Source organism: Phyllostomus hastatus, unplaced genomic scaffold (assembly GCF_019186645.2).
Source record: "Phyllostomus hastatus isolate PE091 unplaced genomic scaffold, TTU_PhHast_1.1 phas_contig_210, whole genome shotgun sequence".
In the NCBI taxonomy this organism is placed as follows: Eukaryota; Metazoa; Chordata; class Mammalia; order Chiroptera; family Phyllostomidae; genus Phyllostomus; species Phyllostomus hastatus.
The window spans coordinates 14,125,004-14,148,692 of NW_025333737.1; the positions used below are offsets into that span (position 1 = coordinate 14,125,004).

Consider the following 23,689-nt stretch of genomic DNA (forward strand, 5'->3'; position numbering starts at 1 on the left):
CCACTTGGAAGTGAGTTTAAACTGCACAAGCATTCCTCATGGTTGCTACCAAATGACTCATTTCATACCACCTTTGGCAACCAAGAGACCTTCTGTGGGTTATTTAGAGGTAAGTTTTTGACCCTGCAAAGCCCAGGCAAAGTCACTTAGACCCCCAAATCTTCACTGAGAGATGGCACAGTCAGCAGCTTAAGTCAGTGGGGCTTTTGGGGCCATAGATCCCTTTGAGAAGCAGAAGTGGATGGATCCTTTCCCTGGAAAAAAAGCACAGTGACACAGAATTCCGCCTCTGGCTTCAGAGAGTTGAAGGACTCCACGTTAGGAGGCTGTGCGCTAAGTTAAATTGCAGTAGAACTGAAACGTGGGCACGGAAGAGCTCTGTTGGACTTTTGGGTAATGAACCTGCTCTGTCTTCCTCCCTGAGCCCCTGATGAAGAGGAGCGGCTGCCTCCTGAGCTGGGAGAGAGTATTTCAAGGCAGAATTCGGGGCAGGGATGTGGGAGGCTTTTGTTGACGGGTCAGTCTGTGTCCTTCAGATGGGTTGAGGGTTGAGCTCGCCCCCCTAGCCAGGTCTGTGCATGGAGCAGGAAGTGGCAGTGACCCCTCTGTGTTTAGAGACGAGAGGCCCACGTTCAACCTGGAGTTCACTCAGCCTTCTTGGTTTTGGCAGGTGCAGTGGAGGGTTTGAGTTCCTGGGTCGAGGCTGAGTGAGCTGGGTGCCACATGGCTGGGGCTGGCACTTCTCCTTCCCCAGAGACTGTCACGGGCCCCTCGCTGAGCAGGAGGGCGGCAGGTCCTGGCAGTGTGTGGCAGGAAGCAGGGCATGCCTGAACTCCAGAAGGCACGCAGCTCTCCATGTGCCGCACCTTCCCACACGGGAGGAGGGCAGCGTCCCGCCTTCTCTCTGGAGTCAGAAGTCCACTCGGCCTCTGACCCCTTGGTGGGACACGGTGGGTGCCCCACCCCAGAGGAGGTGGAAGGGAAAGTGTTTTATTTCCATCTTCTCCCTTTGCTCATCACGTGGGCTTTTGAAGTTCACAAACTGAAACTCCCTTTCATTTTTCGAGGTCAGAAGTGCCGGCAGGTTAGGTGGAGAAAAGGTGACTAGATCCAGCAGCACCGGCAGCATTTGCTCCGTTGCCAGCCCCAGCACCTCCACTTGACCCCAGCTGCTACCCGTGAAGTGCCCTGCAGACCAGAGGGACCCTGGCAGTGGGATAAACAGGCACCAAATTCCGAACCTGCCACCACCCTGTCAAAGGAACTCTTATTATTATTACCAATATTCAGATACCACTGGAAGACCTATTCCTTAGTATAGTGAGTGTGAGTTAATGGCCAGCCAAGAGCCAGAATGGCTGGAGGAGCCTGAGCTGTCCCCTGAGACAAAGATCTCTCCATCCCCTGGTGTCCCTTGAAGGCCTGGCATGCAGAGAACTCTTTGCTGGCCTTGCCCTGCAGTCTCAGATGGTGATCCTTGCACATGAGAATGACTCGTTTTGAAAGAGCAGCCCAGTGTGTGTATGGTGGATGCTGAGTTTCTGCCCCAACAGCAAGTATACTCTTGGCCTTGGCTGGCTGCTCTCACACCAGCATGGGGCTCTCAATTGTTAGGGGCTTTGTGCCCGTGTCAGCCAGTGCTGCTGTTACTGCATACAGCTGCCAACATGCCGCCTACCCACCTGAGAATGAGCCATGCACCCAAACGTCCAGTCCCTGCTGGGTTTACTCAGGAAGACAAAGAGCACGCAGTGAGTCCCTCTCACATGATGGTGCCCTTTGGGTAGGCAGGGAGAGGTCCTGGTGAAAGGGCAGGAGCAGTGACCTTTCCTTGCCTTCCCTGCTGGGTACGAAGGAAGCTGCTCCGGGGCCTGACCCTGAGAGTTTTGATTCAGATCAGAGATCTGAATGAGGAGGGGTTCGGGGGTGAACGAGAAATGTTCTAGAATCTTAGAGTTGAGTACTCTGGTGAGTAAGTAGGTAATCAACCCCCGCTGATGATCCCCCTCCCCATGCTGCTTACTGGTAGTGAGAGCCCGCTGCACCCCTCGGAGTCTTTCTCAGTCCCCCCCTTCAGCCCAGGTCCTTGCGGGACTGCAGGGTGTGGGATGGGGTAGGGTGGGAAGCTGGACAAGGCCACAAGGAGGGACAGCGTGTTTCTGTCTCTGCGTTTGTTCCTCTGGCTCAGTGTTGGACCTCTGTTTCCATAGAAACACAGCATGCTCCTGACACGCTAGGTATTAGAATGACAATAATAGATTAAAAAGATGGTTGGGGGGAGGGTGACAAGGATGCAAGATTTCGGCCACATTCTCGTCCAAGTAGCACTCTGTAGGCTGATTGGGAGGCCAAAGACCACATAACACTGATGCTTTTGGAAAAAGCTTTCCAAACACAGCAAGCACCAATTCAGAAATGTATGTTTGAGTACTGTCTCTAGTCACGTCTCGTCCATCACAGACTTCATAGCCTCTTTAAGTTAACCGCTTCTCCCCCTCCCAGAAACTCAGAGGTGAAGTCCTCTGTCTGACTGGTGAATCCTGAAAATATGTAAGTTACTCTGCAGAGAGACAGCTGAGGAGGTCCAGTCTAAATAGGCATTAAATTCATACCTGGCTAGATGCTACCTTGTTTTGTGGGAAATGTTGAACATAAGTTAAATTTTCTAAAAAACTATTTTAAATTTTACAAAATTACTCTTATGTGGAAATGGAGAAATATTCATGAAAATTAGAAAATTCTGGGGGAAAACAAGCGGGACTTGACGGATTTGAGAATGCCTTATAAAGCTACAGCAATACAAGCGGTTTGGTGCTGGCAGAAAACAGGCGCTCAGCACCGTTTCCAGGGTGGTGGGCATCTTTAAAGGTGGCATTGTCAGGGCAAGTGTTGGTGGCTCAACAATAGGCTAAGATACCTGAAATGATTGGGAAAAAGTTAAAGTGGATCCCTGATTTACGTCTTACACTAAAATTGGGAATGGACTCAAGTTTTGTTTTGTTTTTAAACACATACAAATACAGTCCAGGTGGAGGAAACATGGATGAATTAATTCTGTGGTCTTGAGGCAAAGTAGGAATTTCTAGGCATGATACCAGTAACTTCCTCTATAGAGTAACTTCCTCTATAGAGTAAATTCCTGCTGATGTATTAGTGGAGGTCCCACTCAAAGGGAGGAACCTGAGAGGAGTTTTTAACAAAAGGAGAATCTATAAAAGGGTGAGCCTGTGTAGAGAAACCAGAGGGATGGTGCAGCACCCGAGGGCTGGCAGCAGTGGGAAGCTGTCACCTCTCCCTGCAGGGGCAAAAATATGGGCAGTTACCAGAGCTGGGGCAGCGTGGCCCTGTGGGGAGGGCTGGCCCGCTGACAGGAGCTATGGCCTTCAATTGAGGGAGGGAACAAATGCGGGACATACTCTACTCTGTACCTTACCCTCCTCTTTCCCTGCCTACCCAGTGTGGTCTGTGTGGGCCAGCCCCGGGGGCACAGGGAGGGGCTCAAACCCAGGGCGCAGATGGAAGTGTCAGCGCATAGTCAGGGGATGGGATTGTTTTTCAAGGATTGTAAAAAAATGTGAGTTTGCCTGTCAGAAATGTTGTGATTTCTTACCTCCCCACTGGTAGTCTAAGAGCGGTCCATTTTCCCACACTGTGGCCAGCACTGGCAATTACCACATCAACCCACCCAGCATGGCTGGCTCCCCCTCCACAGTCCGGTCTCTGGCCAAACACCGCTCCTCAGAGAAGCCTTTGCTGGCCTCCTTAGCCAAAAAAGCCAACCTTGCCCATGTCCCAGACTCCCTCTGTCCCATTACCAGCCTTACTCTCTCTGTAGCACTAACCACTCTGAAGTTATTTGTCTGCTTATTTATCTGTTTACACCTCTCCAAGACAAACCCCGTGAGAGCAGGGACCTCGCCTGCTTCCTCCACAGGAGGAGGGAGGGAGACAGGGAAGAGACTGTCTGTAGTACAATGCCCAGTATGTGGTTTATGCTCAGTAAATTCTGGTTAAATGAATGTATCCCCAAAACCTTGACCATCGTTCCTTCTGAGAAGAGTGTTGAATTCAAATGTTTACCAGGTACTAACGTCTCATTGTTTACTTCTTTCTCCAGCTCCCCTACTTTATGAATGAGCTAACTCTGACGGAACTTGACATGGGGGTGGCTGTGCCAAAAATCCTTCAGGCCTTCAAGCCTTATGTTGATCACCAAGGTAACTCTTAATTGACTTTAGAGAGGAATGACCACTTACGTGAGTGTGAAAATGTCTCTGTCACTGCAAATTGAACACCAAGGCCTTGTGTTTGGGGGCAGTTGGGGGCTTTTTAAATCATGTATTTCATGTTGGTTGTCTTTGTTCTTAACAGTCAGCCTCAAACTGATGGGGAACAGGTCAGGACTGCCCCTCCTATTGCTTCTAGCCTCTCAGGCCCTTAAACAGTCCTCCGTCTGCCAAAGATGCCCGCGTGCCAGTTGGGGCTTTTCTGTAATTTAGAAAAGAGTCCCTGCCCTAGATGGCAGCAGCCTGGCCAGGGTGAGAGGCAGTGGGCTGGGTTTCCGCCTCACTCAGCCTGCGCAGGACTTGCAGGTGCATCTGTGCAGCCCCGGAGCCCTGCCCTCCTCCCAGGAGCTGCCTCTCCTCGTGTGTGTCCACATCTTTACCTTGCCCCAACTTCTAGGTCGCAGGTTCTTTGATCACCGTGTTTTACATCTTTATGTTCCTTACCACTCTTCGTAGGTGCTGGATAGGTGTTTGAAAAGGAGGGCATGTCATCAGGCAGTATTTTGAGAGAGCCTGTCTGTTGGAGGAGGGTTCTCAGATTTGATTTTTAAGACATGCTACTGACACATTATTTACATCTACTCTTGTGGGTTGGGGAAGAAAGAGTTGGTTAGAATGCATAGAGGGTTTAAATAAATGTAAAGATTGATTTCTCTGCATTTTGTGGCACGCAGCTTGTAAGAACCGTGGTAGGAAATCTAGTACACGGAAGTCCGGTGGAAAGAAGGGTGAGCCGGGTAGGCAAGAGCAGCCTGTGAGTGGGCAGGAGCGAGCTCCCTGTCACGGAAGCCGCCGGCTCTTCCCAGGGCTGTCCCCTTTCGGTGAACCTCTTTCTACCTGCACTGGATTCACTTTATTCCTCGGAAGGCTCAGGAACGGGGCAGAGAAGAAAATAATTACAGCTTTTTAAGAGAGTAATATTTGTTTTGAAGTAAATGTTTCAGAAAATGTAGAGACTCTGACATCTACTTGTGTCTCCTCCATGTGGCTAGATCATACGGCTCTTGAAACATATTTACTGAAATCCTTTTCTGTGTTTTTATGGATATATTTGATATCAATACAAAAGGATTATTTTTTTAGTACTGTCTCTCTAGCAGTGTTTCAGCTGGCAGCCCATATTTTCATGTTTTGAATATCTCATTGATTTCAGAGAAAGGTAGACCAGAGCTAGAGAGCTAGCATATTTGCAAATGTGGAAGTCCGTGTAATACTGCATGTTGAGATTGCCTATAACACTTAATTGTGTCTACACTTTTTAAAGATTTTATTTATTTTTAGAGAGAGGGGAAGGGAGGGAGAAAAACATCAATTTGTGGTTGCCTCTCACGCTCCCCCTACTGGGGACCTGGCCCGCAACCCAGCAATGTGCCCTAATTGGGGATTGAACCAGTGACCCTTTGGTGTGCAGGCTGGCATTCAATCCACTGAGCCACACCAGCCAGGGCATATGTCTACACTTCAGTAAATCTGGGTGCCCTGGGTTTGATTAGTTCCTGGTTTACTAAGAGTAAAACTAGAAAAGATTCTTTAAAATGATTTAGCTAGAGTTCTCTCAACCACATGTGAAAGTTTAAAAGATGCATCATCTGTGTGTTGAGTGTGTAGCTAGGATCTTCACTTCACTGTCAGCATATAAGTGCTGCCTGCCTTCCTGTGCCTCTAGCAGGCTCTGGGTTGCCCTTTGCTCTTTGCCTCTTTAGGAATTGACTTGCATGTAACAAGCTGGTAAATGATCAGCTAACATAAACCCCCAGAGAGTCAGGCTTAAAGAAAGTAAATACTACGTGTACGTGCTCTGTTTTCTAATGCATTAGCAGTCTCTTATCTCAGGACCAAATTTGTTCTTTGTTGAATTAGTAGAAATTTCCAGTGAGAAGGGAGCAGTACCACAGCTGTATCTAAGTGTCCCTGTGACTTTGAACTTTGCAGCCTCCCAGGGCAGCTTTGTCAGGCTCTGTGTGAATTCACCAACCGTCCTAAGTCTCCAGCCTCTTTGCTGTCCCTCTGAAGCAACACATTTCACTAGAGCAGCGATTTTCAACCTGTTTCATCACATGACACCCGTAACTAATTTAGTAATTAATGTGGCACACCAAAAAAGTATAGTTTTTGCTGACCTGACCATAAAAAAAGTATAATTTTGATTCATATTCTTGTGTTGTCTGTTGTCTTTTTTTCTTTTTTCTTTTGGACAATCTAAGGGGAAAAAAAGGAAGTGCTCCTGACTCAGTAGTCAGGCAGTGCATGTTTTACAAATTCTTACAGCACACTGGTTGAAAATCGCCGCACTGGACAGATCAAAGCTTTGCTGGTCTTTAATCCATTGGAGACTTAATTAACTTCTTTCAGGGCAGGTTTTGGAGATCTGGCTGCTTATGTAACAAGGGAGGAAAGGAATGATTAAAGTCATTAAAGCCTGTGGGTTTTAAAAGTTTGATCAAATTAGGTTTTTCCAAGCCTGCAAAGGATACGAGTGGCAGTAAGACAGAAATGGACATGGAGGAAATACACGTGCAGATTCCATTGCTCTGAGGAAAACTCTCCTTTTAGGGAAATTAAAATCAGGGGTGACTTGCTGAAACTGACTCTGAAAAGCTGAGTTTATTTTTTAGGGAAAGGCAACCCGGGGCAAAGAGGCTTCAACACCTCTCAGGAGAGACATCTCCCGTGGGATCCCACACACATACCTTAAAAAAAAAATGTTTGCTTACTTGTGCTTGTTTGTTGGAGGCACCGAGCTCAGGAGGGATATTGGGTCCAGAGCTGGTTGGGTCACTCCACCCTCCAGATGCCCTTCTTGAGGCAGCGCAGAGTGGTGGTTGTGAGCGCCAGCTCTGGGGCTGGACTGCGGGCTTCACAGTCGACCCATCCCACAGCTTAAAGCTGGCAGATTCCACCAGAATAAATGGAAGGAAAAATGCCATTGTCAGCTTTTGTGGCCTTGCAAAGGAGCAAAGTCTGTAGTTCCCTGAATAAAATCACACATTGGCCGTGTTGGCTTGTCCGAGTTTTGGGACGCACGGCCACGTTCTAGTGTAGTTAATAAGGTGGAATAGCCTCCTTCCCCCGGGCACCCTCACATCCCACCAGTGGCATGTGGCTGTGAGCTGGCTTTGCAGGTCCTGCCTTCTCTCTGACCCTTCCCCACTCCACAGACACCTCTAACCAAGGTGTGCGTGTGGGTCGCCTCCCTTCCCTTCAGACCACATAGTGGGGTCCAGAACCCCGTCTCTGACCCCTCCCCCCAAAAAAAAAACTGGCCTCCCCTCCCCACCCTTTATTGCCACCTGAGCTGCTGTGTCCAGGGCCAGGCCTCTGGGGTTCACCAGGCCACCCCTCTCGGCCATGCTCCTTCCCACTGTTTTACTAACTCTGTTTGGGTAGGTTATGTTTGCTCCTTCATTTATTCAGCAAATAGTCATCGTTGGGAAAACTGGAATGTTTAGATAAAAAGGAAAATACTACCCATCATTCCACTATTCAGAGACAGCCAGGGTTACCTTTTTGGTACCGTTGGTATATTTTTGGTATATTCTCTTGTAATATTCTTTCTCTTGTGGTTAAAAATCAATTTAGAGTCAAACACTTGGAGAACTGGGCAGATTGACTACATAGACTTGAAAGGGCAGTCAGAGACAACCCAGCCAGACCCTGCTGAGTTTTAGATGTGTGAGCCAAAGCCCGGAGTGGGCGTGACTCGCCAAAGGTCAGCCAGCAGCTTGCCTTCCGTGCTGATCCGCAGCTGCCTCTCCTGAGGCTCTCCGTGCTCCGCAGCCGGGCGGCCCACGCTGGGGCCCTGCCCTGTCCCCATCCAGGGCAAGGCCTCAGGGACTAACAGCTTGGCTTCAGTTTCCTCGTTTGTAAAGCGCTGTGTCAGTGGTGTCTGCCTCGTTCAGTTGTGCTGGAGGTAAATGTCACATGTGAAGTGCTCAGACTGGACATGTGGCACATGGACAGCCATCAGTGTTTGCTACTGCTGCTGTCACAAAGCTTTGTTGTTGGTAAAAGCCTCCTGGTGGGGCTCAGTGGGGAACCTCTTCTGTCCGCCAGGTTTTCGTGTTCCATGCCCGGGACCAGTGTCCGAATGAATCGAGGATGTAGACTGTGGCTCCTCGGGTTCAGATTCATTCACTTAGTCTTCGGGACATTTGCTGCACTCATTTAAGTCTGCATATGGTCACTGAGCATCTACCATGGACAGTGCTGTGCTAGTTCGCCCTGTTTCAGGACTCCCAAATAACAACCCATGTTCTGTCCGAAGGCATCACATTGTGTGGAAAGATGACCATGACGAACAGGAATAGGAACCTTGTCTGTCTTCAGAGAGGCCCTTAGTCGTGACTGGTGGTGTCCACTATCTGCCACTTATCTTCTGGACCTTGACCGTTGCCTGTGTCCAGTGCTGGGACAGCAGTTACTTTGCCAACTGATTGTTTCAGAAACTGGAACCAGAGTCTGGCCATGTGACCTGCCCATTCCTCCTGCCACACCCTTGTCAACAGTAGACTTTAGGAGAACACCCACCCAGGGCTGAGCACGGTGACAGGGCCAGACCACGGGGCTCGGCACTGATAGGAACGGCGTGCACACTCCGACTAGATCACATTTCACAAAGGAAAAAGGCTTTTTGTGAAAAGGGAGAAAAAAGACCCTTTCATGGAGCTCGGTTGGGATGGGAGAGAAGAGATTGATTGGCAACTCTGTCCACTCTGTCCACCTTCAAAGGCGGCACTCTTTCCGAGAACATTCACAGGCAGACAAAGGTAGAAATGACATCTATTCTAAAAGATACAGCCAAGTATAAGAATTCTAGTTTTCTGTGGCATCTGAGTAATATACCAGTCTGTGTGCCAGAAACAACAGTCGCTGGTGAGTTCTAAGGGCCGAATAATTCAAGCATCTGCTCTTGGTAATATTCTATTGATGCTCCATTTTAAGAAATTTTGTTCCTTGTGTGACAAATGTTGACTCTCAGAGTGAAAATCAACCACTAACAGTTAGAGGTAGAGGACATGGAGGAGCAGAACACATGGGGGCCAAGCCCAGGTGAGCAAGGCCTCAGGTTCTCTCAGCTCCTGAGCTGCCCATGCCCTGTGACATCCGTTCTGATGAGACTGATGCCTTAGTTGTCTTGACAGTAATAAAGCCCTGGCTGGTGTGGCTCAGTGGATTGAGTGCTGGGCTGCGAACCAAAAGGTCACTGGTTCGATTCCTAGTCAAGGCACATCCTGGGTTGTGGGCCAGGTCCCCAGGTTGGGGTGTGCGAGAGGCAACTGTTGCTGTGTCTCTCACACATTGGTGTCTCTCCCCATCTTTTTCTCCCTCACTTCCCCTCTCTCTAAAAATAAACAAACAAAAACTTTTAAGCCCTGGCTGGTGTAGCTCAGTGGATTGAGCACGGGCCTATGAAACAAAGTGTCGCTGGTTTGATTCCCAGTCAGGGCACATGCCTTGGTTGCAGGCCAGGTCCCCAGTAGGGGGGCGTTCAAGAGGCAACCACAGATTGATGTTTCTCTCCCTCTCTTTCTCTTTTCCTTCCCCTCTCTCTAAAAATAAAATAAATTTTAAAAAAACTTTTGATTAAGTAATAAGACAGTGTACTCCTGAGTGAAATTATGAGATGGTTATGGCCATGGTAGAACTATTCCTGGGCCTGGGGGGTCAGTCAGACAGACTCCCAGGAAGAAGGCAGAAGAGCATCTGTTCTAGTTGTCTGGGGTGATACCCATCGAGGCTGTTTATGACCGCTGGTGGCATCGTGGTCTGATCTGCACCCAGTGGCCCAGGCATCGTTATTCTTCTTTAAGCATAAACTTCCAGAGGGCAGGCAGGCATTCATCCCGGTGTCTTGAGCTCTGGTACCTTGCATGAAGAACTCAGTAAGCATTTGTGGATAGAGTAGCCTGTAACTTTTGCTGCAGTCACCCTCTGGGTGGCAGTGATGGCGGTAACTGAGCCGTTCCTCGTGGAGCTGAAGAGTGGAAAAACAGTCATCTGAGCTGTTCACAGGTCCTTGCATGAAGACTCAAGCTGTATCTTCCTGTTGCAGAGTCAAGTGCCCTTTTTACAGGGGCTTGTTGGTAATCAGGCACTGCCCTTCACCGCTGGACAGCCCCTCAACACGAGGACTGCTTGTGTGAGGGAGACCTGTGGCGGACTGAATGTTTGTGTCCCTCCCACACTCATGTGCTGAAGCCCTAACCTGGCATGAGGTGGTATTTGGAGGTGATGATTAGGTTTCGATGAGGTCACAAAGCAGGGGTGCTCGTGACGGCATGAGCACCCTTCATGAGAAGGGACCAGAGGGCTGGCTTGCTCTGCCTCTGCCTTGTGAGGACACAGTGAGAAGGTGGCCATCTGCAAGCCAGGTGGAGAGTCCTCACGAGGAACTGAATTGGCTGGCACCTTGATCTTGGACTTGCAGCCTCCAGAACTGTGAGGAGTAAATGTCTGTTGCTTAAGTCACCCAGTCTGTGGTATTTTGTTATAGCAGCTCCAAGTTAAGACAGCACCCTGTGTTCACGTCCTTTCCCGAGAACCTCTCAGAAATGCCTGCCTTACTCCTATTTAAAGGATTAAAAAGTTGTCCTTTCCTCCCCTTCTGGTTTTTGTCCTTGAGCAATACCCAGAGCAGATGGCTATGGAAAGCAGCATGTTAGTTAAATGAAATGCCTCACAGTAAAGTTTTAACGTTTGGTAAGAAACAACCCTGTGACTGCATTCACCTACAGGAGCAGCGTTCAGCTTTGTTAGAGTTAAGATACCACTCGTGGCGCAGTGTATGTCCCCGTCTTCACGTCCTGGCTTCATCTGTCTCCCGTGGGAAGACAGCTTCTCTAGAAACTGTTAATTTCATCCGTCAGCCTTGCAAGGTGGCAGCTTCTGCCCTGCCAGTTATGTAACCAGCTGGCCTCGGCTCCAGGTGGTTGTGCTCCAAGGTTTTCAGGGTGCTTTCTGCCTGCTGTATCTTGTCGCAGAAGCAAGTTTTTCTTGCACCTAATGCTAAAATTGTCTCTTTGCCTTCACCTGAATGTAACCACATTGTATTAAAGTAATTTGTTGGAATATTTGCAGTTTGTTTCTGTTTTTAAAGGTTCTCAAACCATTCTTGACTTTCCCACATTTTTACTGAGAACCAGGGCTGAGCAAGGCCTCGTGGGTGGGCCTCATGGGATACATACAATGATACCAAAAACAGACCCTGTCCCTCATGCAGAGACTGGCCGGTGTCCACCTCTCGTCCTCTCCCCAGCCCAGACAGTGCAGCCTCTTCCTCCAGACCCTGCGGCCTCCTCTAGTCTGGCCCGTCTGCCATGGCAACAGCAGCAAGCTAGGCTGGGGCAAGAACTGTGGAAGTGAGGAGGGGGACTGGCAATAGCAGAGAAAGGGAGGAGCCCTGGCCAGATCGAGCCAAGCGCTGGGCTGCACACATCAGTATGGTCTCCCATGTGCAGAGGAGGCCGGAGCACAGAGGTCAGGAAACTTCCAGTGAAGCTTAAGCCGCAGTCTGAGTGACGAGGCTCCACGTGCTCTTCCCTCCTCCTCCCTGTGCTGTTCCCTCCTCCTCCCTGCCTCAGCTCCTGGAAGGTAGAGCAGCGCACCACTGTGTCGCTGGGGGAATGTCCTCATGGATGGGGCATGGGCCAGAAGGCTCCTAAGCTTGTATCCATATCCTTGCGTTTAAAAAAACAGACAAACATAACCTTCCACTTCATAAGGAGTAAAATTCTGGTGCCCCTAATATGACGACCTTCAAAGGCAGTACATACTGTTAATACTTACTGGAAACCAGGCTGGCATTTTCAGAAGAAAGGATTATGTCTGAATACATGCAGCAGCCGGGTAATTTGAGTCTATTGATTCTCAAGTTAAATAAAGTTGGAGATTTAGAATAAATATTTTCTTTATTGATGTTCTTTTTATATTGAGTTTAAAATCTATTAATATCAAGCCTATTGCACTGATCCCTTTTCTGCTGGAAGTGATTAATGACTAAATGTTTTTCTGAAAGCAGATGTGCCCTTTATTTCCAGGAATGGTTCCTGTGAAGAGCAAGCTAATTAATGATTTCTAACTGCTTCATGTAAGCAAGAAATACAGCAGTTTTGTGAGTGGCTGCAAAGAAGACAATCATACTTGATCTGCATATTACTTAATTAAACCAGGTCATTCATGGAAAATAATTACCTTCAATTATGATAAAAAGAATTTGTTGAAAACAAATCGGAAATTATTCTGCCTTTAGTGAAAAATTATATACCATTAGTGCTTCTTGAGGTTAAGCAAAGCTTTTAGCTGAGATGGTGGCCAAATGGGGAATATGTTATTTACTGTAATTGCTTGAAAATGCTGCTCTGTGTGAACAACAATTTTAGATTAATTTCCTGCCTCCTTTAAGTGTTGTCATTTATGAACATTTAAACACCCATGTGAAGGACCACATTTTGATTGAAAGTCCATGAGGTAGCATGGCGCTGAGTCCGAAAACTCACGGCAGTCCCCGTTCTGCCTACCTGCCGAGTCAGGGGACCTTGGTGTAGCAGGTCCTGCAGTAATTGATGGAGCCCTGTTTGCATTTTAGCTTGCTGCTGGCGGGCCATCCAGGGAAATTCCACCAACTTAAAAGTCTGTTCTATATGATCTCATCGACATTAGTATCTTTTCCAAGGAATAGGTTTTCTTTTTTTAAAGTTTTTATTTCTTTTTAGAAAGGGAAAGAGAGGGAGAGAAACATCAATGTGTGGTTCCTCTCGTGGGCCCCATGCTGGGGACCTGGTCCACAACCCAGGCATGTGCCCCGACTGGGAATCGAACCAGTGACCTTTGGTTCACAGGCCGTCACTCAATCACACCGGCTGGGGCCCAAGGAATAGGTTTTTAAACCAAGGTGCAAAGTGATTACCTGGCTTTATCTGGATAATCCTGGGGCTCAACCATTAAATCTTTTGTTTCCATTACTAGGCAATTTCCAGAAGGAAAAGGATTCTAAAAGTTTTTCTCACTGCCCTTATCATACCAAGCTAAATCTGAACTGTTTTCTGTTTCCCTTCCTTTCCTCCCCCACAATTTTAGATAATTTTAAGAGAGACAGTGGTTCTCATGTGTGTCTTTAAAGAACAGCCCAGCTTTGCAGGCAAGTCGCTGCACCTCTCTCCTGCCCTGTAACTGCCTGGGAATCAGCAGGCCTCATCCTGGCTTTGCCCTGGGTCACCCAGAGGAGGGGGCCCTGCCAGCGCTAACATGTGCACTGAGCTCATTTTAATAGGATATTGAAATGATGGCAGCTTGCCAGGTGCTTGACCCATTTCCAGAAGCTTTTCTTTTCACAGTTTCCTCTTGTATGCCTTGGTAGTACAGGCGATACCTACCTGTGGACTTTCAATGTGATACCTATTTAGCTACTTTCAGATATAAATTTTTATACTGTAATTTATAGTCATGTTTTTCTGGGGGTGAAAAAAAACCTTCTGTTTTTTCACCATTTTTCCAGGACTCTGGATCGATTTGGAAATGTCCTACAATGGGTCCTTTCTGATGACTCTTGAGACCAAAATGAATTTGACCAAACTAGGTAAAGAGCCTCTTGTTGAAGCCCTGAAGGTTGGAGAAATTGGCAAAGAAGGGTAAGGGGCTATATGAATTTACTAACCCAACCCTGGGGACCCACCCTCTCCCTCCAGGCTTTGAGAAGTAGGTTTGATGTGTGGTAGTCCCGGGTGCTGATTGAGCTTCCCTGTAAGTGCTTCTGGACCACTGAGGGTTTCGGGGAATGGTCCCCTGCTTTCATCCCCCGCAGGCTGTGAGTCCCACCTCTACTCAGCACATTTTGGCCTTAGTGCTGCCGGTGGGACACACAGTATTGGTTTCCCAGGAAGCATCACTGACTCAGACCAGCAGGGCGGGCTTGTCTGCGCAATAAAATGCTCTCTGAAGAAAATCACCACTCAGAAAGTACCTCCTTCAACTTACAGCCTCAAACAGCCATATGTGGGTGAGACTAAGGTCTCCAGGGGGTCGCTCTGCTTTAATCACAAATATTTATGATCAGTGATTGACTTTATAGCCAAGAGGGTGCTCCTGAAGTGTTTTGAGATGCATTTTCCCTAAATAATACAGTACTGATTGGTTTAGTAAATGCCTCTCTTTGTAGAAGATCCTGCATCTAATGCCCAGAGTTTGTCTGATTTAGTAGATATTCCAAATTTTGAGCTCATTAATGAAGTTTGATTTTTTTTTCCCCCTTAAATGCCTAGACTGGATAAGCTGGAAACTTTACATTCTCACACACCTTTAAAATTACCAACTACAAATTTAAATTATATAATTGTTTTTACCAAAATAAAAATGCTGATTGGAGTCTGCTTCTCATACCTTTAGCCCGCTGCAGACTTAACAGTGTGATGACAGGAAAATGCCACAGGGAGCTGCCTTCCCAGAGTCTAAATATAAGACACAGACTCTTAAATTTTTGCTTAGTTATGATACTGACCTGATACTTCTATTTCTATTGTGCTAAGAGCAGATAGGGGAGCTGGGTCATACATTTAAGAATGTTCCTTTACTTAGATTATTCTGATTTATCCAGGTTACTTAATGAAATGTTGCTATTTTAATAATTGGAGAATTTCATTTGCTATATGCAATCTAACCTGTGTCTATGCTATTTCCCTTTTATTTTTCTATTTGTTAAAATGTGTTTGGATTCGGCAATCTGTGGATTGTATTTTCTGGTGAGTGGTATTTATCAACTCTCCATGTAGCATCTCATACCCTGTCGGTGCTGAGTCTTGTTTGGTCCTGCGTGGTGCCCCTGGGAAGGTCGTCCTTTCTTCATGGACCTAAACGCTCAGTTTGTAGACCTGAGAGGACTGAGGTCGGGAGTATTTGAGAGCTTTCCTGGCAGGGCAAGTCATACAGACGTCCTGGACTTGAATTGCTGGGGGATCTAGTCCTGTGGTCAGATGCCACTTCTGTCCCTGCACCCCCCACCCATCGTCCTGCACACCTGAGCATCGTCAGTCCGGCCAGGACAGGAGTTGCAGAGCCAGCTGCTTGGAAAGTGAAGCACGTCAGGCAACAGTGATCTTGAACGTGAGGCCTAACTAAACGGGAGCACGACAGACAAACATCTGTCAGCAGTACTGGTACAGGGAGCCCTTTTTGGAAACAGCCTGTGCTGTCCCAGGGCCGCTGGGACTGTGTTGGAAGGGGGCGGGGTCCCTGAGATCCCTGTCCCTTAGGTGTTTCACATTAACTGTTATTCATCCAACTCTCTTGGAGTAATTTCAAGTTTACAAACTCTTGCTAATCAGACAATGGACATGTTTCAGAGCAAACAGTCTTCTCTAGGCTGTGTGGGACAAAATCCTCTGCTTTTAGAATATGATAGTATCATATTTAATTTGTAATATATTCCTAAAATACCACTTTTCCCCAGTAGGGTATGGTATAAATATATTGCTTCTTCCTGTGAAGGTGTTAAGTTATATGTTGACATGCAGTTGGCTGTCACTTAATTTTAAAAGCAAGGAAAAACACAATCATAAAGCACTTCACTCTGGAGAAAGTGGCCTGGGCACGTGAGCCCTTAACACTTTTTTGCATAAGGATCCCTTTGGGAATCAGCGCTCTGGATCCTTCTCCCAGAAACGCCCACACATGTACCATTTGGCTCACAATTTCTGGGAACGTTGAGAACCTCCGGCAGCCCCTCCACAGCTGAGAACCGAATCCCACTGACTCTAGAATCCACGTCTCCACTTCCTCAGTCCCGAGCATATGGAATCACCCTGAGGCTGCATGCTGGAGGAGAGGCAGGGTCAGTGTGTACTTCGAGTGCACTTAAGCCGGTGATCTTTGGCACAGACGTCTTCCTTAATGCTGAAGCTCTCCAAAGAGCAGAATGTCTGGAGAGCTGGCCAGCAGCAGCCCTCTTCCTCCAGGCCCTCCTGGTAGCCTGGGGCTGCCGGTCCAGGGCCTCCCTTTCGGGCTAGTCTGCTTGCCCTGCCTTCGTCAGCCCTACCCCTTCCCCCCAGATGTGCAAATGATTGTGCCCTTAGGGAGTCTGAGGAGATGCTGCTCAACCTGTGAGAAGTCTTGTTTACTGGTAGGAAGTTGGTTCACATCTTCACATTATTACCCTGAGGGTGATGGCGAGAAACTGAAATCTGTGTTGCTTTTATTCTAGTGAAGTCCTTTTCCCTTTGAAATGTGTATACACTTTATATTTGCAGACATTTTTCCTTTAGTCTTTTTATTTCCCAAATAGTCATCCAGTTGCATATGTAGTTAACATACCTTTGAGGCAGTGCACTCAGTAGAATTCAGGTAGTGAGCTGAGCAGTCTCACCTTCAGGAACTGCCTCACAAGGCCAAAGTGAGTCTGTCAGGGACACGTTCTGTGTGTTGGCTGCTCCTTAAATGCAAGGTGACCTTAGCGTGGGGCATTTCCTGTAAGGCGCATGGCCTGTCCATGCCCTACCATTGCCACCTGGGCTGGGTGTGCAAGTCCACGTGCGGAGGCCCCCTGCCCTCCGTGTTGGGGCGCTCGTCCACAGTGTACCTGAGCCGCTGCCACCACTCCACCCTGAGGCCCCTGGCGTTTCGGGAGCCGAGTGCTTGCAGTCTGCGCTGTGACTGCGTCTGGTCTGTGGGTGTAGGCACCTGTGTGTCTGTGGCAGACGTACAAGACAGATTTCTCTTAAAATGAAGGCACACTATGAGTGTGGTCCCCACAAGGCAGTCACCTCCCTGGCCTGTTTATGCATCCTTCCCTGACAGCACTTTGGAGCTGCTTTTAAAGAGTTGCCTCTGGACTCTATGACATTCTTCTAACTTCCTGAGTGACAGAAAATCATCCAGCTTTGTAGATGGATCGGATCTTTGAGAAATTGCTTAGAAGTTGTTCAGAACCGATGGCGATGATGAGACCAAGAAATTAAATGTTTGGTCTGAGACAGAGTGTCTGTCATAAAATAATTCACTTTTTTGTATGTGTCTGGCTCTGGACACATTTCCAAAAAGATTTTTAGCAGAGGCAGCAAAACTGCAGTAAGCCTTTTAAGGTGACTGTTTGCAAGGATATCACACTCATCTGGAATTCTAAGGTGTGCTTTTAAAAATAAGGCTTTATTAGTTCTCGCACATCTTATATAAATGAGGATGTGTGGAATGTGTCTTTCTCATGCTACATCATAAGGTTGAGATCATAAAATGCATGTGTAGTTATAAAGCTGAATATCAGCTAAACAGTTACACATTTAATTAGTAAGTATTGAGTGCCTCCTGCAAAGAACAGAGGTAACATTTGGTCAAAATCAGAATTTCGTGTCATCTGATCTGCTTTAACTATTATAGCATTGTCTAAATTATTAACTTCCAGCCACAAAATTTGTCCTGCGCTCTACCCTGCGGAGGATCAATTCGGAAACCTGAGAGCTCACTGCAATGCCCAGCCCTTGGCAACTTCTGCCCTGGGTCTGGAGGCTGCCAGATGACAAATGCCTGTGGGGACAGGAGTGGGCAGTGGCTGCACCAGGCCGTAGATCTTGAGGCAGCTTTTTGAACTGGCGGATGGGAAACAGGACACAGAAGCCTTAGCTGGCAGCAGTAGGTGACAGCCAGGGAGCCCAGTCATTACTGGTAGAGAAGTAAGATACATTTCTGAGATGGTTGTGTTACCCTTGGGCTTTACGTCCCTGACTTTCCTCATCTCATGACCCAATTTAGGCTTGCTTGGAAACCAGATTTTGCTAGGTATGTGTAACATGAAAGAAGTTCTAGTGAGGGCTGTCTCACCATGGGAAGCTCTGAAGTCACTTTGTGACCAGCAAGCACACATATGCATCTTCAGGACCAGCTGGGCCTCCGATGGAAGAGGAAGAAAAGTCAGGTGCTGCTGCTGTCCTGTGGCCAGGGACGGGAGGCTTTCGTGTCAGCAGAAGGAGGTTCCCTTTAACACTACCCTCAAGCTTGTTGGCTGAAGCAGCAGGCTCTCATGTTTCAGAGCTGGTGCTGAGGAGGATCCGGGTGTTCTGCCAGGGAGGACACTTGTGGGGTCCTCTTACAGCCAGGCTCCTGTTTCAGGGGCGGAGATTTCAGTCCTGCTCACCCAGTGTGGGGGGCCTCTGCGTGTGTGCTCTGCCCTTAGGTGCCCTTGGCCCCTGTTGACTAAGAGATGACTGCCCCACTGGGCTGCTTCTCGTGGCCCAAGGACAGCATCAGAGGAAAACCCCAAAGGATTGCACCTACAGGGAGATAGGACCTAAGTTCTCCTGCCTTGCCCTGTCCTGGCAATGTCCTTGTCAAAAGCTCAAGACCTAGCCCTCTGCTTAGTGACTGTTTTCAATAGTGTTTAATACTGTTTAATAGTGTTCAGAGACTACTCTGTCTTCTGTTCATTTTGTCCCAGCCAAGTCTCTGAGCCTCCGAGTTGGGCCATGCCCATCTGCCTCCCTGAAGCAAAGCCATCATCTGGGCAGGGAGCTGCCTTCTGTGGGGCTGAGGCTCAGCCAGGAAGCCCCCAGTGACCCTTGGTGGGGAACATTGATCCCTCACTGCTCCTCGGTGATCCAGCCACCCCCATGTCTCTGGAAATGGACTCCAACCTGGAAAGATTAATGAGGGACATTGCTCTCCAATAAGGCTTTTTATTATTTTGAGGTTTTTCTTTAATGGTTTTTAAATTTGTACTTCTCCAGGACAGTTCCTGGGTTCCCATGTGAGTTGCTTCCTATAGTCCCTTGAAATTTGTACCCTGTAGTCAGCATTTTCCGTGACCTTCAGCTGGGCCAGGTGTGGGATAAGATAAATGTAGTTTCACTAGGAAGGAGTGTTGAGTCTAAACTAATTTGGAGCTAACACATCCAGAGAGCATCTTATTTTTTGAACTCAGCCAGTCAGGGGACTTGCCTGAACATCCCCATCATTGATGAGAAGTGGTCACATCTCCAACATGAGCTGTCACCTCACCATTACAATCATCGTTCTTTCCATTCACCTCCCCACCTGGCTGTTGCTGCACTGTTGGTGAACTCACTGCATTTTGTGTCGACTGCACCAAACTCCCACCACCTGTGCTGTCGCATGCGCTAAAGAACTCTTCAGACCCAAGTCATCCGTGTTTTCCCAGGGGACTTGGCACTGAAGGGTCTCCCGGGTAACCAGTCCAATCTGAGGACTCTTGGATTGGGCCTGCTCTTTTGAGGGTGGGTTGGGAGAATGATGACTTGTGTGGTGGTGGAGGCGGTGGTGGCGGCGGAGCGTCCGTGTTCTCTTTTGAGGTGGAGCCTGGGTGATGAGGGGTAGGCTGTGGTGGTGACTCTGCCCCATTCAGTTGCAGGCCCAGGGCGTACTGTCTGGCCGACAGCGATGAGGAGTCTTCCAGTGCTGGCTCCTCCGAGGAAGACGATGCACCAGAGCCCAGCACAGGAGACAAACCGCTTCTTCCAGGGGCTGAAGGGTGAGTGGTTCTAGCTTCCGGGGGCCTCCAGCAGTTGGGGCAACAAGTTGGGAGTGAGCTATTTTCCCTCCTTCCTGTGATCTTCCTTCCTCCTTCACACTGAGTGAGTGGTTCTTGCATTAGTAACCCAAAGTTAGTGGTTTATCTAAATTCCAGACCCTGAAGCAAAAAGACCCATATAGTTTTCCTTGCTAAAGAGGGGGGTCCCACCCAAAATGGCTTTCTTGAGCCCTCAGAGTAAATAGTAGATTTAAATGGCGTGCTCATCACAATGAGCACAAATTAATACAACACCGCCCCCTGGTGTTCAGTGGAGAGCATTACCCCTCTTCAGTTGGGTCATGATTCTGTTAAGCTGCTAGTTCTTAACAAAGCTCAGACATGCAGGCGATTTCTTTAGTGAATTTTGAAACCGTGGATTACTTAGCTGATCTTTTTTGATCATGCACTTCATTTCTGGGGCTCTCTTTGCCTGTTACTTGGACTGTGGAATGATCAGAGTGCTTAAACAGTCTCTCTCTGCAGATCTTTTATTTAAAGATTATAAAGAAGCCAGAAGCATATGTAAGAAAATATCAGTCTAATCACTTTTGAAATCCTACAGAAGATGAAAAGAGAATCCTGACAGTTGAAGAGTTGGTTCTAGAGTTTGTGTGCATTATTAAAATCTGCCCACTTGACCTTCTTAGGGATGGTTGCTTTTCCCTGCACACATATACATACCATTCCTGGCACTTAGAGCTGAGGAGGATTTTAAAAAGCAAATATCCTCTCTTCTTAGGGCAGGCTTGTGGTAGATATTACCCAATACTAAAGCTTTTTTCTTGGCCTGCTAGCATGTTAGCTTGATGTACCATTTTCCTTGAGAAGTTCCTAAGCCCTTCAAAAAGTAGTTGCCATTCAAAGTCGGTATGACGCCACCTAGAGTGCGATCAGTAAAATACTGTTTTGTGTCCCTGTTGATGCAGTGTGGTGTCTTGGTGCCATGTAGAAATGGTGAGGGTTCCCCTGGAGGGCAAGAACTGGATTTATATTCAGTTCTTGAGTGTTGTAAACATGAGATGCCTTCTCTGTTTGCCCTGGGAGATCTTTGACACTCCATGGTCACGGCTCAGCTCTGCGTGATGTTACAGTTTGTCTAAAGTAGTAGTTTTCAGCTGGGGGTTATTTTGCACTCCCAGGGGACATGTAGCAATGTCTGACGACATTTGTTATTGTTGTGACTGGGGGGAATGTGCCAATGACCAGGGATGCTGCTACACATCTCACAACGCGCAAGGCAGTCCCCATGGCAGAGAATTGCCTGGTTCAAACGTCAGTGGTGCTGCGGCTGCAAAACTGGTCTAAATCAAGGTGAATGAAGAGCCACAAAGTGTTCATTTGTGAAGGAGCACGTTTATATTAACACCCACTCGTGTCCCTCATTTACAGGTATGTTGGAGGTCATCGAACAAGTAAGATTATGAGGTTTGTTGATAAAATCACCAAGTCAAAATATTTCCAAAAAGCAACGGAGACAGAGTTCATCAAAAAGAAGATCGAAGAAGTCTCCAACACGCCCCTGCTGCTAACTGTAGAAGTACAAGAATGCAGAGGAACCTTGGCGGTCAACATTCCACCGCCCCCAACTGACCGAATATGGTACGGAGAGGGGCCCTTGGGGACAGCTCTGATTTCCCTTGTTGCGTGACCATACAGTTCCCAGCCTGTTTATTACCCTTGACCTTATGGAAAGTACCTTCCCCTAGGCAAAAGCACTTTCAGACACTTTTCAGGGAACCTTAATGTTCGTTGTATATCCGATTCTACTTTCTTCTGTAAATGGTTGATTCACATTTAAATATTTATCTTCACATGTTAGGAAGAGTTAGGGTCAATAGGTGACATTGGTGGGATGAGCTGTTTCTATTCTTGATCTTCCTCTCTGGAGCCTACCCTTGCCAGTAAGAACACCTGCCATTTGTAGAGCTCTTATTGTCTGCCTGGCCTGGTCTGTCCTCACAGCATCCTGCAGAGATAGCAGCCGTTGTTGTCCCCCCTTTCCAGACAGGGATCACACGTTCAGCAGAGTGCTGGGCGGTTAGGGAAGACTTCCCCAGGTCGGGCCTCAGTGTTCGGGAGGTAGGAGCATGCGCACTTGGTAACTGTAGCAAGAGGTCTGTACCAGGAGTTGTGACTGAATGAACTTGTGGTTCTCAGCCCACCCGCATACCACAGTTACACCAGGACTTGTTAAAGATAAAGATGTGCCTGCCCAGTGGCCAGGATTTGGGGGCTGGGGTACTGGTCAGGATCGAGAATCACTGAAATAAATTGCTCATGGGTCCAGCAGAAGAAAGTCACTATCTGAATTTCAATTTTAAGTGGACGTGGCAGGTCCTATAGTATGTGCATAAGTATATACAGGACTGCGTAAATTGCACTCGTATGAAAAAGATAGCTCTGTTCTGTTGCAGAGTGAAACCAGCCTGCTAGCAGTACACAGCCTCAGTGTTCAGAACGGACTATAGCAATGATTCAAAGAGGATTTTCGAGTTCACTAATTATTTGGTGATGTTATCGGTGTTTTCCTGTCAAAACCTTAAAATACCATTTTAGATTTTTTTAAGTAATATTTCATTATTACTTATGGGGGGAAAAAGCCTGTAATCTTATCAGCCAAAAATAACCAGTTAACCAGTGGACACTGACAGTGGTATGGGGATTACCTGCGAGAGTGGGGGGAGGGGTTGGGTAGAGAGAACAAAAGGGGAAAAACTGGGTTGATTGTAATAGCATAAATAAAATAACTCGGTAACACCTTTCTGTACAGCCTTTCAAATCTAATTTAAAATGTTTTTAAATACTATGAGTTGATAACATTTCTTTCCCCTCTAAGCTGTATCAGTTACAAACGCTACTGCTGAGTGGGAGGTACAGTTGAAGGCCTTGAGGATAGTGCCGCCCAGTGCACGCCCAAATGCTGAACCATTTTTTAATGATCCACAGAGAGAAGTGTAGATATTGAGGGTGTTAATAAATGTTTGTAGCAATTGGACGTCTTTATTGTATTTTTTTAAATATTGGTCCATGACAGATGGAAAGTTTTAGATAGTTTGATAGCACACAGTCTCGTCTGGATACTTCACCAACAGTTCTGATTGCTCCATCGAGAAGCCACAGTGGGCATGGTGTGGAGTGTGGAGTGAAAAAGCAGGTTGTAGAATGTTCTCTGTTTACCTGTGCCTATTACATAGTGTAGGGGAAACTGACCACTTCTCTCTCAGTGGTTTCATCTTGGGAGTGAGATTCAGAGAGAGGCACTGTCTTTCATTTTCTGCTTTATACACTTGTATATCTTGGGAATTGTAACATATACAAGATCTGTCCAGAAAGTGTCCAACCATTGTTAAGGAGAATGGTTTGCACGACATCGATGCAACCAGACCACCAAAGAGAGTGGACTGGAATACACGTGAACAATGGCGACTTCACTGTACTAGTCAGTGGGGGCGGTAGATGCTGTTGAGTGAGCATGTGTACCGTGCTGTCACATTCAAAATGACTGAGTAGAGCAATGAATCTGCATCAAATTTTGCATTAAGCTTAGACATTCCTCCTCAAACTATTTGGATGATTCAGAAGTCTGCAGCTATGGGCAACTGGTGATTGGCAGCTTCGTCATGACAATGCCCTGGCTTATGCATCATGTCTGGTACAGAGTCTTTTCAAAACATCAAATCACCCAGGTGACTCAGCCCCCCTACAGCCCAGATTTGGCACCCTGTGACTCCTGGCTTTTCCCAAAACTAAAATCACTTTTGAAAGGGAAGAGATTTCAGACCCTCAGTGAGATTCAGGAAAATATGATGGGGCAGCTAATGGCGATTGGGAGAACTGTGTAAGGTCCCATGGTGCCTACTTTGAAGGGGCCCGAGGTGCCATTGTCCTATGTACAGTG

General features: G+C 47.4%; 1 protein-coding gene across 6 annotated transcripts in view; it reads left to right on the forward strand.

Moving 5' to 3' along the window:
• Positions 1–23,689, forward strand: part of TEX2 (testis expressed 2) — a 94,785-nt gene that overhangs the window by 66,942 nt on the left and 4,154 nt on the right. For 5 of the 6 annotated variants that reach the window (XM_045836056.1, XM_045836057.1, XM_045836060.1 and 2 more), the window contains 4 exons: positions 4,118–4,217; positions 13,780–13,912; positions 19,624–19,749; positions 21,181–21,390. In XM_045836056.1, the coding sequence (XP_045692012.1) occupies positions 4,118–4,217; positions 13,780–13,912; positions 19,624–19,749; positions 21,181–21,390 (569 nt within the window). The remainder of the gene's footprint in view (positions 1–4,117; positions 4,218–13,779; positions 13,913–19,623; positions 19,750–21,180; positions 21,391–23,689) is intronic. The other variant, XM_045836061.1, reaches the window with a different exon arrangement.